Source organism: Schistocerca cancellata, chromosome 4 (genome assembly GCF_023864275.1).
Source record: "Schistocerca cancellata isolate TAMUIC-IGC-003103 chromosome 4, iqSchCanc2.1, whole genome shotgun sequence".
In the NCBI taxonomy this organism is placed as follows: domain Eukaryota; kingdom Metazoa; phylum Arthropoda; class Insecta; order Orthoptera; family Acrididae; genus Schistocerca; species Schistocerca cancellata.
In genome coordinates, this window is record NC_064629.1 from 716,105,208 (window position 1) to 716,120,332 (window position 15,125).

Genomic DNA, 15,125 nt, shown 5'->3' on the forward strand with positions numbered 1-15,125 from the left:
CATATACCTTCAGACCATGTGTCCAATCCTTCTGCAAAGGATCACCCCACTTTGTCATTGGTGAAAAGCCACACTGAAAGGATATCTAAAGAGAAATAGACTGCTGTCTTTACACACCCCCAAATATAAAAGACTCTTCACAGTACCCATTAATCTTCACGAATACACTATGGACACTTCAGCAGATGGAAGAAGACATTCAACAGTAGCTTTGAACCACACAACACATCAGTTTCTGCTGGAAGAAGAATTGTAGTAGAAGGGTAGTAGAAGTGATCCACAAAACTACTATCCAATATCCTTGACATTGATTCGTTGTAGAATCTTAGAACATATTCTGAGCTCAAATATACTGAGGTATCTTGAATAGAATGACCTCCTCAATGCCAAACAGCATGCATTTTGGTGTTAACATTCAGGAAACACTGTTGTCAATGACTGCATTCAGTGCCAAAGACAGTGTAGGTAGCTGGCTGAAAAAATTCCCTGAACTTTTTCTGAAGCTTTATTCAAGGCTAACAATCTTGTTATTTTATTGCACATATTACTATGAAAGACAATGCTCAGCCAAAATTTTGCTGGGCGGAACTGTTCCCATTGCATTATGGGACAAAGTGTCCACTGAACTTAAAGAATTGCAAGATAGTGGAGCTATTGCGCCCATACAAGCTAGTCAATGGGCAAGTCCACTGGTTTTGCTCCCCAAACCTTCAGCTCGCATTCGCCTCTGTGTTGACTTTAAGTCTACAGTCATCCTACAAACTGTGATTGATAATTATCCATTGCCACCCCAGAGGATCTCACGAATGGATTAGGCACTGGTCATTACTTTTCAAAAATTGATTTGCGCGATGCCTATCTTCAAATACTACTAGACGAAGCATCTCAAAACGTGTGTCGTGAACATTCATGTGGGCTTGTTTAAATATTTGCATTTGGCTTTTGGCAGTGCTTCTGCACCCACCATTTTCCAACAGTATTTCGAACAGCTGACTGCTCAAGTACCAATCTGTTCAAACTATTTGGATGATACTGTTGTAGCAGGTCATACACCTGAAGAACACACTGAAAATTTGCGTAGTTTGTTTCGTGTGTTATCTGATGCATGACTAGAGTGTACACTGGACAAGTGTGACAGTTTTAAACCTGAGTTGCAGTATCTTGGTCATGTCATAAACAGTCAAGGTGGACATCCTCCTTAGTCACATTTGTTAGCCATACAGGACCTGCCAGTTCCTCACAATGTCACAGAATTGCAGTCAGTCTTAGGGAAAATGAACTATTATGTTCAGTTAATATCAAATGCTACACAAATCACAGCTCCATTGCATCAATTTCATCGCAAGAACATCCCCTTTGTTTGGATAGATGAGCACCAAGAAACTTTTAAAAAATATAAATATGTATTTCTCAGGGATCACTGCTTGGTACACTTTTATCTTGACCTACCAGTTGTGTTGCAAGTTGACGCTTCCTCTTATGGAAATGGTGCAGTGCTTTTGCACAGATTTGGTGATAAAGACAGGCCTATTGCTTTTGCATCAAAAGTGCTGTCCAGATCTCAGTGTAACTATTCACAAATAGAGAAAGATTGGCTATTGTGTATGGTGTCACCAAATTCCACCACTATTTGTATGGCAGAAAATTCTACTTAGTAAATGGATCACAAGCCACTGCAGTCCTTGTTTTATCCGATGAAGCTGGTTCCTGTACAAACTGTCCAAAAATTGTAAAGATGGCCTTTGTTGTTGTCTCAAGAACAATATGAGAGAGTGTATCGTCCAACAGCTCGACATGGTAATGCAAATGCACTTTCACGTCTTCCGATTGACCCTGATACAGACTTTGATGCTTCTGCTGCATCTTGTTGTCACATCAATGCTCACAATTCTGAATTGCTTCAGTCCTTTCCTCTGAATGATAGGAAAATTCCTCAGGCCATGGAAGCTCATTCAAATTTGAACATTTTGCTAAAATATATTCGCACATATTGGCCCCACTCATTGCAGCAGCGCGCTGATACTTTGCATGTCAGCATAGCCTTGCTATACAGAAAGGAGTGATTTTTGTTCAAAATGACAGTGGACAGTCACATGTGCTGATCCCCAAAGCTTTGCAAAAAGAAGTATTGCAGTTACTTCACCAAGGACACTGGAGGATTGTTTGTATGAAACAGTTAGCATGTCGACACTGCACTTGGCTGGGTATGGACACCTAAATAGAACAGATTATGTCACAGTGCCATGCACGTGTGGAAAATCAGTTTGCTCAGCCACAAATGTTTTCTGCTTGGCCTAAGTCACAATCATCATGGCAATGTGTGCACATAGACTTTGCGGGATCTTTTTGGAACACTCGTTGGTTGATTGTGGTAGACTTTTATAGCAAGTTTCCTTTTGCTGTGCTAGTGAACTCAACAACGTCACATAGCACTTATCAGGTGTTGTCCTCAATTGTTTCCTTTGAAGATGTGCCTAAACTCATAGTGTTGGACAATGGTTCTCAGTTCACATCAAATGAATTTGAATCATTCTGTGAACACAATGGCATACAGCACCTAACTAGTGCACCGTTCCATCCACAGTCGAACTGTGAAGTGGAACATTTTATCAGAATCAAAAGAAGGCTGGAAGTATCGCTTCGAACTGCATGATTTTGTGTTTTACGGGGTTTTTAGCGGCAGCAGATGGTGGGTTTAAGGCGAGATCCTTTGTCAAATTGACCTATGCATGTATCTCATTTCAGGCCCAGACCGATTGCAGCGCCGACATCACAATAAAATTCGCCACTGCCATGTGCATGGTTATCCTTCTGTATCTCTTCCCCCAGATTCACAGATCCCGAGGACAGTGTGGCCACAGCAGCTGCCAGAGGGTGTCATCACAACACCACAGGACAACCCCATCCAGATGGAGCCTTTGCCTCCTCTGCTTGATCTCGTCCTACCAATGGAGCTGGACCCACAAATGCCGCAGTAGCCAACGCCTTCTACATTGTGGTATGGGCCTCAGGAGGTGGACACGTACCCTTCTGGATGTCTTCCGGGGGACATTTCCACCAGTGCACAGGCCAGATAGTGGGGTATGACTGGAAGTATCACGTCCCCTGCAGCCACAGCTTCCAGTCCATTAGTGTGTCCACCCTGCTGCCTCCCCCACTGTTTTCGTACTCCATATACACTCCTAGAAATGGAAAAAAGAACACATTGACACCGGTGTGTCAGACCCACCATACTAGCTCCGGACACTGCGAGAGGGCTGTACAAGCAATGATCACACGCACGGCACAGCGGACACACCAGGAACCGCGGTGTTGGCCGTCGAATGGCGCTAGCTGCGCAGCATTTGTGCACCGCCGCCGTCAGTGTCAGCCAGTTTGCCATGGCATACGGAGCTCCATCGCAGTCTTTAACACTGGTAGCATGCCGCGACAGTGTGGACGTGAACCGTATGTGCAGTTGACGGACTTTGAGCAAGGGCGTATAGTGGGCATGCGGGAGGCCGGGTGGACGTACCGCCGAATTGCTCAACACGTGGGGCGTGAGGTCTCCACAGTACATCGATGTTGTCACCAGTGGTCGGCGGAAGGTGCACGTGCCCATCGACCTGGGACCGGACCGCAGTGACGCACAGATGCACGCCAAGACCGTAGGATCCTACGCAGTGCCGTAGGGGACCGCACCGCCACTTCCCAGCAAATTAGGGACACTGTTGCTCCTGGGGTATCGGCGGGGACCATTCGCAACCGTCTCCATGAAGCTGGCCTACGGTCCCGCACACCGTTAGGCCGTCTTCCGCTCACGCCCCAACATCGTGCAGCCCGCCTCCAGTGGTGTCGCGACAGGCGTGAATGGAGGGACGAATGGAGACGTGTCGTCTTCAGCGATGAGAGTTGCTTCTGCCTTGGTGCCAATGATGGTCGTATGCGTGTTTGGCGCCGTGCAGGTGAGCGCCACAATCAGGACTGCATACGACCGAGGCACACAGGGCCAACACCCGGCATCATGGTGTGGGGAGCGATCTCCTACACTGGCCGTACACCACTGGTGATTGTCGAGGGGACACTGAATAGTGCACGGTACATCCAAACCATCATGGAACCCATCGTTCTACCATTCCTAGACTGGCAAGGGAACTTGCTGTTCCAACAGGACAATGCACGTCCGCATGTATCCCGTGCCACCCAAAGTGCTCTAGAAGGTGTAAGTCAACTACCCTGGCCAGCAAGATCTCCGGATCTGTCCCCCATTGAGCATGTTTGGGACTGGATGAAGCGTCGTCTCACACGGTCTGCACGTCCAGCACGAACGCCGGTCCAACTGAGGCGCCAGGTGGAAATGGCATGGCAAGCCGTTCCACAGGACTACATCCAGCATCTCTACGATCGTCTCCATGGGAGAATAGCAGCCTGCATTGCTGCGAAAGGTGGATATACACTGTACTAGTGCCGACATTGTGCATGCTCTGTTGCCTGTGTCTATGTGCCTGTGGTTCTGTCAGTGTGATCATGTGATGTATCTGACCCCAGGAATGTGTCAATAAAGTTTCCCCTTCCTGGGACAATGAATTCACGGTGTTCTTATTTCAATTTCCAGGAGTGTACAATGACAGTCCATCACCTTGGCGGGGAGCAATGTAACGGCATAAAGTCAAGCACCAGCATGCTAGTTGGGAATGATAGAAAAGAGGTGGCTGTGAGAAGACGTCAGCGAGTCGCATGCTGACTGATCCCTCTCCAGGATGACTACACGACAACAGCAGCCCCTATGTGGAGAGGACATAAGTGCCGTGACTGACTGGTGATGCTCCAGTTGAATAGCCACTTCATGACCAGCAGCTGGATAGAAGCGTCAGTGCTCATTACCTTGCCTGTACACTCTATGTAACACAGACATGGGAACTGTTATACTGAAGAAATTGCTTATTTTGTATGTCACTCTTTGCTTGTGACACATCTGTGTAATTGTCAGATTTAAGTATTGTCTTTTAATTTTTTGTAATAAAACTCATTAATATGATTTGTTTGAATTGTTTTTCTAGTGAACTGAGTAGGAATCCTGGACTTCACATATTTGATGAAAAACACAGAGACATAATGAAATTTGCCAGTGATGGTACAGGTAACAGGACCTCCACAACCCATCTCCTCAGAAAAATACAGTCCTATGTAAACAATGCTGTCAACCTGCACCATACTGTTCACATTGCAGAATAAAGAGATGCCAGCTGATGTGGGAGCAGATTTTCCACTGACCATATTCTGCAGTTCTGTGTACTGACACGTCCTTAGAAGCGGAAATGGGCGTCATCTGTCCACAGAATGTTCCATAGTCATTCATTGTCCACTTCCATGCAAGTAAGAAATTCTAGAACAAACATTTTTCTTACTGCCAGGTCAGTATGAAGCAACTCCTGAACATGAGTAATTTTGTATAGCAATGCAGTAAGTATCGAAGAATTTCATGCACCATGCTCAAAGGCATGTCCAGAGTTTGGGCAATTCCCTGTGCACTGCATATATTCACACCACTGCTCGACCCCTCCTGCAATGTTGTGGCCACACCTTCTACTGATGTTGGATCAATTGTTTTCCTCCCTGTTGCAAACTGCAGTTCAAGTGGACCTATCTTTATGAATTTGGCAATCATATTCTCCACACCCTTGGCAGACATTGGACCTGCACCTTTTTTTGATACCCTTGAGTGCCTGAAGTTTCTGCATAACTACTGGTGTATGGTCAGTCACAAAAGGGCTTTACCAGCAGCAAACGATCCTGCATTGAGAGTCACATGCAGAACATCTCAGATACGAACTGGGGAACAGCTGTATACCTCCCATCTTTTATTTTGCATATTCTGCTGCTTACTGTGACACATAGTGGTAAAATTTTCGTTCAGATTTTTTTTTTCCATAACATTTCATCCTTCTTTAATAATATTCCGTTCAAATTTGACGTCTTTCCAAGCACTGGTCCATTTTTTTTTACAACTTTTTGTACTTGGAACTTTAATTATAATCACTCTGTATAACAGTTGCCATATTACATCGACAAATTTTCTAATTTTTTCAGCATAATATAAAAGTATAAAAATGTAAATACATTTCTAAAAATACAAAAACATGTTCAAATATAATATACAGAGGACGGTCAGAAACAGTCTGAAAAGCTCGCAGGGTGTCCCAGGATAGGAGGTTGTGCTGAGAAATAATTATTAAGGAGAAAATTCAGTGTGTTGCACTGTTTCCGAGTTAATTAGTATTGAAGTTAGCCAATCAGGCTGTTGCATGTGCAAATTCAAGTGGCCCACCAGAGATGGTGTCACAAAATATGTTCTTCATTTGGTTTCCCCAAACCAAACTAGAGAGCTTTACAAAAATTGGAAATGGGATGGTAGTAAGGATTGAACTCAAACCAAAGGCTGAGCAGTCACATTCGCTATCAGCTGCACTCTGGGAACAACTGACACTAATTGTAACTGGTGGACTGCTTGAATTTTCACGCATGATGCCTTGATTGGCTAACCTCAGTGCTATTTAAGTTTGAAGTGGCACAACATATTGAATATTTTTCTTAACAATTATTTCTTAGCACAACCTGCACTAAAACACCATTACAAGCTTTTCAGACTGTTTCTAATCACCTTGTACAAGCTTTCATCATCTATGAACTTGAACAGATTATGTCACATATCCTCTGGTTTTATGCTGGCCTCAGAAAAACTACAGTCTTGGCACATACTTTGTGGTTCATAACTTGCTTTTCTTTTTTGTTTTATCATCTGTATGATGCATTATTTTTGTGGAATTTGATAGAATTAAAGTACGATGCCCATGTGAAATGCCACCTCTTCAATTTCCGCATATTTGATGTTCCAGTAATGTAGTATATTTCTGTTGTCTAAAGTTATCATATAAAGAAAACAACAATAAGTTACTAATAATGCATTTGCTGATGTAGTTCCAATGCTACAGTTAGTTTTAGAAGCACATCTCTCTGCATATGTCCAAGGTGTCCTTTTGCATGATCACTGTGCAACTGTTTGGCCCGCATGTTTGCTGCAAATACAGCAATGGCGCTACTATATAATCTTTTCACTGGAATTGATAGTTCATGTCAATTTCAGTCTGAGCTACCTCATACACAGTTTTGCAAGCTTTCTTAGTTACTTTACTTGAATAATAAAAATAATTTTCTTGTTTAAGTATAGACCAAAATATTAACACACATGGCACCAGCAAATTGAAATTCCTCCTACTTTAGTGGTAGGATTTATTGTTTGGGACTAGCTTTCCAGCAGTAGTAAGTAGGTTATATTGTGCACAGCTTCTGTTGAATTGAATTGAATTGAATTTTATTTGATCCTGTAAGATTACATTGTGTACAGTAAATGTACGTGTAATATAGGACATGTCAAAGTATTAACATTCTTTATCACTTATTTTTCTACACCTTTAGCTTACATTTTTACATCACTGATAATGAGTAACAATATATACAAATTTAATGGCATAAGTATTCTGCAACACTGTAAAACTCTTTTTCAATGAGATAGTCTTTAAGTTTCTTTGGAAAGTCATTATGAAGTACACTATCTTGCAGGTTTTTGGGCAGACTTCTTAGTAGTCTGATACCAGAGTACTGGGGTCCTTTTTCTAGCATTGCCAGTCGGGGGGGAATGCTCTGTACTTCATTTTTCCTTCTTGTAGCGTGGGTGTGTACACTAGCATTTGTAATCCAGTCCTCACTACCTTTTGTGATGTACATTATTGTGTTTTTTTTTTTTTTTTTTTTTTTTTTTTTTTTTATGTGAACACTCGTTTTGTCTCTTGTTTGTTTGAGTTTCCCCCCACAGTCACTCCATACTGTAAATATGGTTCGAAAAGTCCATGATACACTGTACACAGAAGGTTCTTGTCTGAATACTGTGATAGCTGCATCATTAAGAATATGACAGAGCTCAGTTTCTTACAGACATTATTAATATGTTTTTTCCATTTCAGTTCATTATCCACAAGAATACCTAAGAATCTGCATTAATCAGCAAAACAACATTTGTTGTTTTTGCCTCCAGCTTTTCTCTTGTGTTTCCTGTGACCACATCCAGTATGTGTCTTCATATGTGGCAATTGTGTCTACATTACAATCTCTGTCCAGCAATGTCAACAGGGGGATACAGTTCAGTCCCAAGAGGGAAGAGTTTGGTAGTGCACCAGCTCACCTAGAACTGCCCAGCTTTTTGCTCGGTATCTTGTCCTGTACAGTAACTGTTTTAAATATATTTAGGAATTTCGAGAGCTCTTAAGCAGGTAAACATCAGAAGCCACCAGAGATTGTTGAATGGGCTTATAACGTTTTCCATTATAGAACTACATACAAGGGTTGGAACTTTAATGCTGGCAACTATTTATTTACAGCTCGTACAAAATAGATATGTGTTTCAAAGTTTTACTGACCTTCAAAGTCGTCACCCGCATTGTGCATAACCCATTGCCAATGATGTGGAAGTTGTAGGATACTCTTAGCAGTGCCAGTTGTGTTGACCATTCAAGCGGCACGGTCTATTGCCCAACGAATTTGCAGCAGTTCTGCAGCAAATGCTGTGAAGCGTTTTCAGTTTAGAAATTGAGTTGAACTTATGAGGGCTTAAGTCAGGGGAGTGCAGTAGGTGGTAAAGCACTTAGCAGCCCCATCAGTCAAAGAAATCAGTAACAGCTTGCACTGTATGTGCTTGAGCATTGTCCTGCAAAATGATGGTCAGGTCCTGCATAAAGTGTCATCACTTCTGTCTCTGTGCTGTTCGTTTTCGGAACACAACCTTTGACCAGCTTACAGACAGAAGTAATGACACTTTCTGCAGGACCTGACCATCATTTTGCAGGACAGAGCTCAAGCATGTACAGTGCAAGTATGGCGAGAGTACTTAGTTGATATGGCTATTTTCACATCTTTTGATTCATAACACGTTAAAAGTGCAAAATTATTTGCTATTGGCAGACTAGTGTTGCTGTTATTACGATGATCACGATGGAACTTTTTGGGTCTAATGAAGTTATCATTTTGTTCGGTTATGACAATTTCACTACACTTTGAATAGTCTTCTGTTACTTTATCAGACTTCTCTATATACAGCTTAACTAATATACCATATTTTAATAAGGCAGTCACACTTTCCTCTCGGTATTCCTGTTGCAAACATAGAATATCATGAAAATTGCAGTGCACATTTCCACAGTCACGGATTATGTTTCTCTCTTCTAAGGTATTTAAACATTTGCAATAGATCCATTTTTGGGACCACAAACATAACTTGACATCACATTTCACCTTATTACTACGTTTCACACACACAAGGTTAAAAAGTCATAGTTTTCTGCAAATCTGGTAATTAGTACACTTACACACACAGTCATGCAGTAAGGAAAAAAGGATGGGTGCAACACAGGTTGGGCAGTAAGTATTAGAACAAAACACGATAAATTTTTTAGCAGAAAAGTAATGACTGTTATTTTTGAGGATATAGGGAAACAATCACTAACAAACATCCAGTTTATAAGGGAATTTAATGGATGTGCTATTACATCCTCAGATTTTTTCTCTCGAAAATAGAGTCCATAAATGTCTTCTGATTTTGAGTAACTTAGTTTTGCTATTGCACTTTTATTATTGGTTACTTTTACCTCTTATCTTTTAGTGCCAGGAACTAAATTTTCAATATTTTGTAGGAAAAGAGTTTTCATGTTTTGAGTCATGGATGTTGTCATATTTACGATTGTGTTCAGCTGCAGCAGTGTTATTCATACTTTAACTATATGTGGCTTGCTCTTTCTGCTCCACTATCCCTTGATTTGTCATAGGAAATTATTAACAGAGTTAATAGCTTTTGTAGATAGTGTGTGAACCGGTAATGCACAGATGTGAGACCATATATCCTGTCAGTTCCCTCATTTTTTCTCACTACTTTAGGGCAATTAGTTTTAAATGTATCTGACAGTGCACTGACAGTTAATGTAAATACATTTTCAATGTGAGTAGGCCTGCTTTCAAGCAGAATGCCATTCCAGTTTGTTGTCTTTAGCCAGGTTCTGGACTTAATTTCACTGGAATCAGATATAGACTTTTTAGTATTTAATTTAACTGAACACCTTTATGCACTGATGTAATGTGTATTGAACAACCCTAGTTGATAACTGATTTGTATCAACATTAGTAATTACATTGTCAAGGCAAGCAGTTTGTCTTGTTAAGTGATCGTTAATACAGAACAGGTCATGTGATCATAGCATACTGAGTAGGTTAATTTGTATGTGTCCTTAGTCTTGTATCAGTACTCAAGCCACCAAAAATTAAAATCGTATGTTTAGGCCATTTCTCAAAGTGTACAATTAGTTTCTGTAGAACCTGCACAGATATACCAATATCACTATCTGTTGTGCAGTTATACACGTACAATTGTAAGATTTTACAGTGACAGAACAACACCACTGTTTCCAGTAAATTTTCTGTGCAGTAATCATTCACAGCAAGGGCACTGCAATGCAAGTCTATGTCACTACTAACATACATTGAGCACCCCCCCCCCCCCTTCACAGTTTTGTATTCATCTACAGTAAACTATTATTAAGTCAAACACTGGTTGTACATAATTATAACTGCAATTGATATTCGCTTGCCCAGTGTTCATTAATCTATATTACTGTAAAAAGACAAATCTGGAAATTTACTTGACTGATTTAGTTGAAATGTTTGCACAATACCCTAATAAATGCTTAGATGGATATAGGCTACATTTTTTAAATTGTATGTGGTAATGGGAAACACTGTTAGCAGAAATCTCAAAAAGGTCTTGACCAATTTATTTCAAATTTTTACACGATATCCTAATAAACATTCAGAGAGACACAGGCCATATATTCTTTTAAAGACCAACTACCAATTTTCTGTTAAAACTGACTGTGCCAAAGAAAATGTTTGCCATGCTCTGCTGTGAAAATGTATAGTTATGTTTTCTTTCTCACAATCAGTTTCAATTATGATAGCTGGGCACTTAAACTGCTAGACAAATTATTTCTTCCATATATGTTCTACCTCATTATATATATTTAAATGCAAACTGTAAACACAAAACTATACTGTTTTGTTTTATTCCTTGCAGTCTGTTTTCACAGGAAACAGGAACATTGTATTTATGGTTTATGATTAGAATACTACTATGGAAACTAAAATTGTAATAACAAGCAAGGCTCAAGCTCAGAGAGAGAAGGGGGACAGAAGAGATGGCCATTGGCAGGGAGGGAGGAAATGGATATAGAGGGGGCAGAGGAGGAGATGGACAGAGAGAGGGGGAAGGAGATGGTAGGCGTCAGAGGGGCAGGAGGAAACAGAGACGTAGGGGAGAAGGAGATTAGGATGTATGTCCAATTCCCATACATATTTAGCAATTGTGAAGCAAAACAAACATACAGTAGCTTGTTTGCTTTCACACATAGACTGGATACTTCCTCTTTTTTTTCCGTATACAGCTTGATTATTTTCACACACTGACTGACAACTTACTTTTAGTGTCTTAGCTCGACTCTTTTTTACACACTGACTGGTCACTTGTTTTCAACAAATTCACATGCTCAGGATATGTCAACTTGCCGTTTATATGGATGGGTGGGAATGTTTAGTTTCTTTTCTACAGTCCACCTGTTACAATCTTTTGCACTAGAATATAAAACTCCCTTTTAAACCAGGAGAAGTAAATTATTTCTACCTGTAGTACTGTGGTTGTGAATTGCCGAGTTCATCCTAAAGTTTCCGTTATCCACAAATACTGTTAGGGAATATATGTATTGGCATTTAAGTATAAGAAGCCTGAAGAGGCTTCAGCTAGATCTTCAGTTATCAGCTTTAATCTTGATGACATTGAGTGCAAATAAATGTTTATTTATGGATGAACATAAACAAACATCTTTCCTCCACTGACCATTTGAATTTAGTGGACAAATGATGTAGAGAGCGTGTTGGATCCCACTCTTATATGACATTTGGGGTAAAAACAAACAGGAGAATGTTTACAGAACTTGGCAATGTTAACACAGCAGTAGGCCTATTGCTATGAAATTTCTACGATTGTGGTGAGATGGCCCCATCTCCATAACCAAGGTTGCTAACAAAGTTCTGTGTGGTGGCTCTCAACTTGGATGCAAGTCATCCTGGTGGTGGAAAATTTTCAATGCCAGTATTTGGGTGACAAAGGGATGAGAGGTGATGGCGTAAAGTTCGTGATCACATTTTGCACTAATGTCCTGGATTACATTTGTACCTTCTCACACTGTCTCATGATGTGAAGGCATGTGACACTTTCTGTTCTTCAGATTGAGAGTTAAGCTCAGCAGCCGCAACGTACTTTTTGAGAACAGTAGGCCCATGGACCAGCACTGGGTTTCATCCTACTGCAAACCAACTCCATTACAACCTCACCGAGTGCAGTGACACTTGATTCCTACATCTGCTCTCCTGTGCTCATTTCCTGAGTGTGGTACAACTTTCATTTTGATGATGAAATGGTATGAAGGAACAAACACAAGATTATCATCTGACATCTATACATCGCTTTGTTTCTGCAGCAGTTCAGTGCGCCAGTCTTACCTGCAAGAAGTTTTACCCAAACTTATTTACCTGCAGTTGCAATGAAATTTATTGCACTAAAGTACTTCCAAGAAAGATATTTTCTTCAATATTACAAATAATTGTACAGCTTAACTTTTTCAATATATCCTCAAGTATTAGGCCTACACTTCAGCTAACATAATATACAAATTGTCAAATTTTTAACTGGAATATCTGTAAATCCCACTCTCTTCCTTGCACCTAATCAACCTCAACACGTCTAGATATACATCTGACTGGACGTAATCAGTCTTAATGCATCTACTACATCTACAACCACATATAAGGAAATCATTACTAATTACTACAAGGCATAAGATTTTGTGGGATTGTATGTGTTTCACAAGACAAATAAAATTTTCATTACCAGAACAAGTAACGCAAAACATTATCTATAATCCCTCTCAGATCACATTGGCAACTTGAGTTCGGATACTCACAATCACTTTGAATACTTATGCTGCAAGTTATCGCTGTTTCAAACAGAGTATGCCTACTCAGGCATTCCGTACAATCTGCGTCTACAGGATGTTCTCTCCCAAGTAATGTAGGTACTTAGACACAGAGGGAACTGCATCTGGAAAATCACAAGGATTATTATAGCTTTCCAGTAGAAGTGGGCAAAGCATGTAGACCTACGTGTTATCAAATATTTTTCACAACTGTAGGCCTATTTCAGGTAACTTGCATTATTTAATCACTGACTTCCTCTAAAATGTCCCTACATAAAACGAGAGTAAATGCTTCAACACAATAGCAGATACAACATCAAGATTGAGAGAGAAGTATCACAGATAGGAAATGGGGATAACAGCAATTAATAAAGGCAAACATTGACTTCTACATTTCTTGTTTTCGAAGTACACAGCAAAATTGATCTCTGAACTGTCAAGCAGCTTTAAACTTGTTCTTCAATTTCTCCTTAACCACATTTATTCTTTTAGTACAGATAGTCTGTTTTCAATTTCTGAGATACATGTAAATCAAAATTGGTGCAAATTTACTTAATATATAATGTTCAGAAAAGTGGGCTTTACAAATTGTTATTCCTGATGACTGCAATAGGTAAAAAATGAAATGGACTGGATTCACTTGTTTACTGACTGCAGAGTCCCTTCAGTGCTCCCCAGTTGGCTTCACTCTGACGACAAATTGTACCAACTGCCATCAGCTCTATTTGCAGTTGCTTATAACATAGACAATAAGAACTTTTAAAGTAGTGCCTGAAACTGAGCTCTGAGTGAAGAGATATGCGACTACCTGCCTCCAAATTTTGCATATGCCTCTGATCAGACTACCAGCACATCATGGTCTGTACATATATTTGCCCTTCTTATATCGTGAAACCCGCTGATTTGCTGCTTATTCACATCATAATAAAAATTGTCTCCAAAGACACTTCATCAAGGAACAAAGCAACATATTTATCATTTTTGTGCACTGCCTCGGCTTCTGCTTTTATTACATTCATCACTGCAGAACTCAATCTTGGCTTGGAAGGTGCAACACACAATAGAGGTTTCATATGAGTCACAGAAAGAAGGCAAAAATGAACTAACAAATACCTGCATGGGCAAGGGTTTTGCTTGTATAAGGACAGAGCAAATTCCTTGTCTTCATATGTCCATTGCCTAGCTCTTGTTGCTGCTATCGTACAAAGCTTTAAGCAGTTTTCGTTCATTTTTCCCATATGCAGCTTTGTTTCAAGTTCTGGTAGCCCTGTTAAAGCATTCCTATGAATCTTGGACTTTTTCGATTATCTGAGTCTTAAGTCTGCTTTCGAAACTCCACTAGCCAAAACTCCCTCCGCCTTCACAGCTTACAAGGACTACTCCACATCAGATGCAACTCTTTAGTTTGTCTTGGAAATCTGTAGAAATGCTTATTGTTAACTTTCTCCATTTAACCTACGTAACATGCAGATGAAAAACGCCGGAATTTATAGTAGTATTCAACGTCAATTTCTTGAGTGGATTATTCTGAAAGACGCAAAATTCCTTACTACATTCACTAGAAACAACTGTTGATGACACATCAGTCGTATTTAAAGAAACAAAAGGAAACCACACAAGTTGATTCGCGATTTCCATATAGCTATCACCGCTGTGGGGCTGTGTAGATGCTTTATTTGCGAAGGTTTCCATCATGCTCCTAAGTTGAAGATGGGTGGGATAATCAAATGTAAACGATCTCATTATGGTACCTAGTCTTAGAGGATGCATCTGTTAATTATACGGTTTATAATTTAAAACAGATACCAGCCACACACATAATTTAAAGAATGTTATTTAAAGCACATCAATGCCGGTTTGGATTTGTCACAATTCAATATTACGATGTCTGTGAAAGATTTTATTGCTTTTCTGCTATCGCTTCGTTCTGCAATCGTTATTGCGCACCACTATAAACAAAACGTTTTGTATTTGTGAACATTCAACAGATTTTTTTTGCTTTTTAACCGTAATAGGAAC

At 40.2% G+C, this 15,125-nt stretch overlaps 1 protein-coding gene across 2 annotated transcripts in view; it reads right to left on the reverse strand.

Annotated features, from left to right (window-relative positions):
- LOC126183733 (uncharacterized) overlaps positions 1–14,909 on the reverse strand; it is a 69,279-nt gene extending 54,370 nt beyond the window's left edge. Inside the window, exon 1 of one of the 2 annotated variants that reach the window (XR_007536796.1) lies at positions 13,095–13,228. Coding sequence is in view for 1 of the 2 variants with exons in the window: in XM_049925940.1 (XP_049781897.1) it covers positions 14,220–14,344 (125 nt within the window). In the remaining variant the exon portion in view is untranslated. Of the gene's footprint in view, positions 1–13,094; positions 13,229–14,219 lie in introns of those variants that run through there. The other variant, XM_049925940.1, reaches the window with a different exon arrangement.
- Between the last annotated feature and the right edge of the window lie 216 nt (positions 14,910–15,125).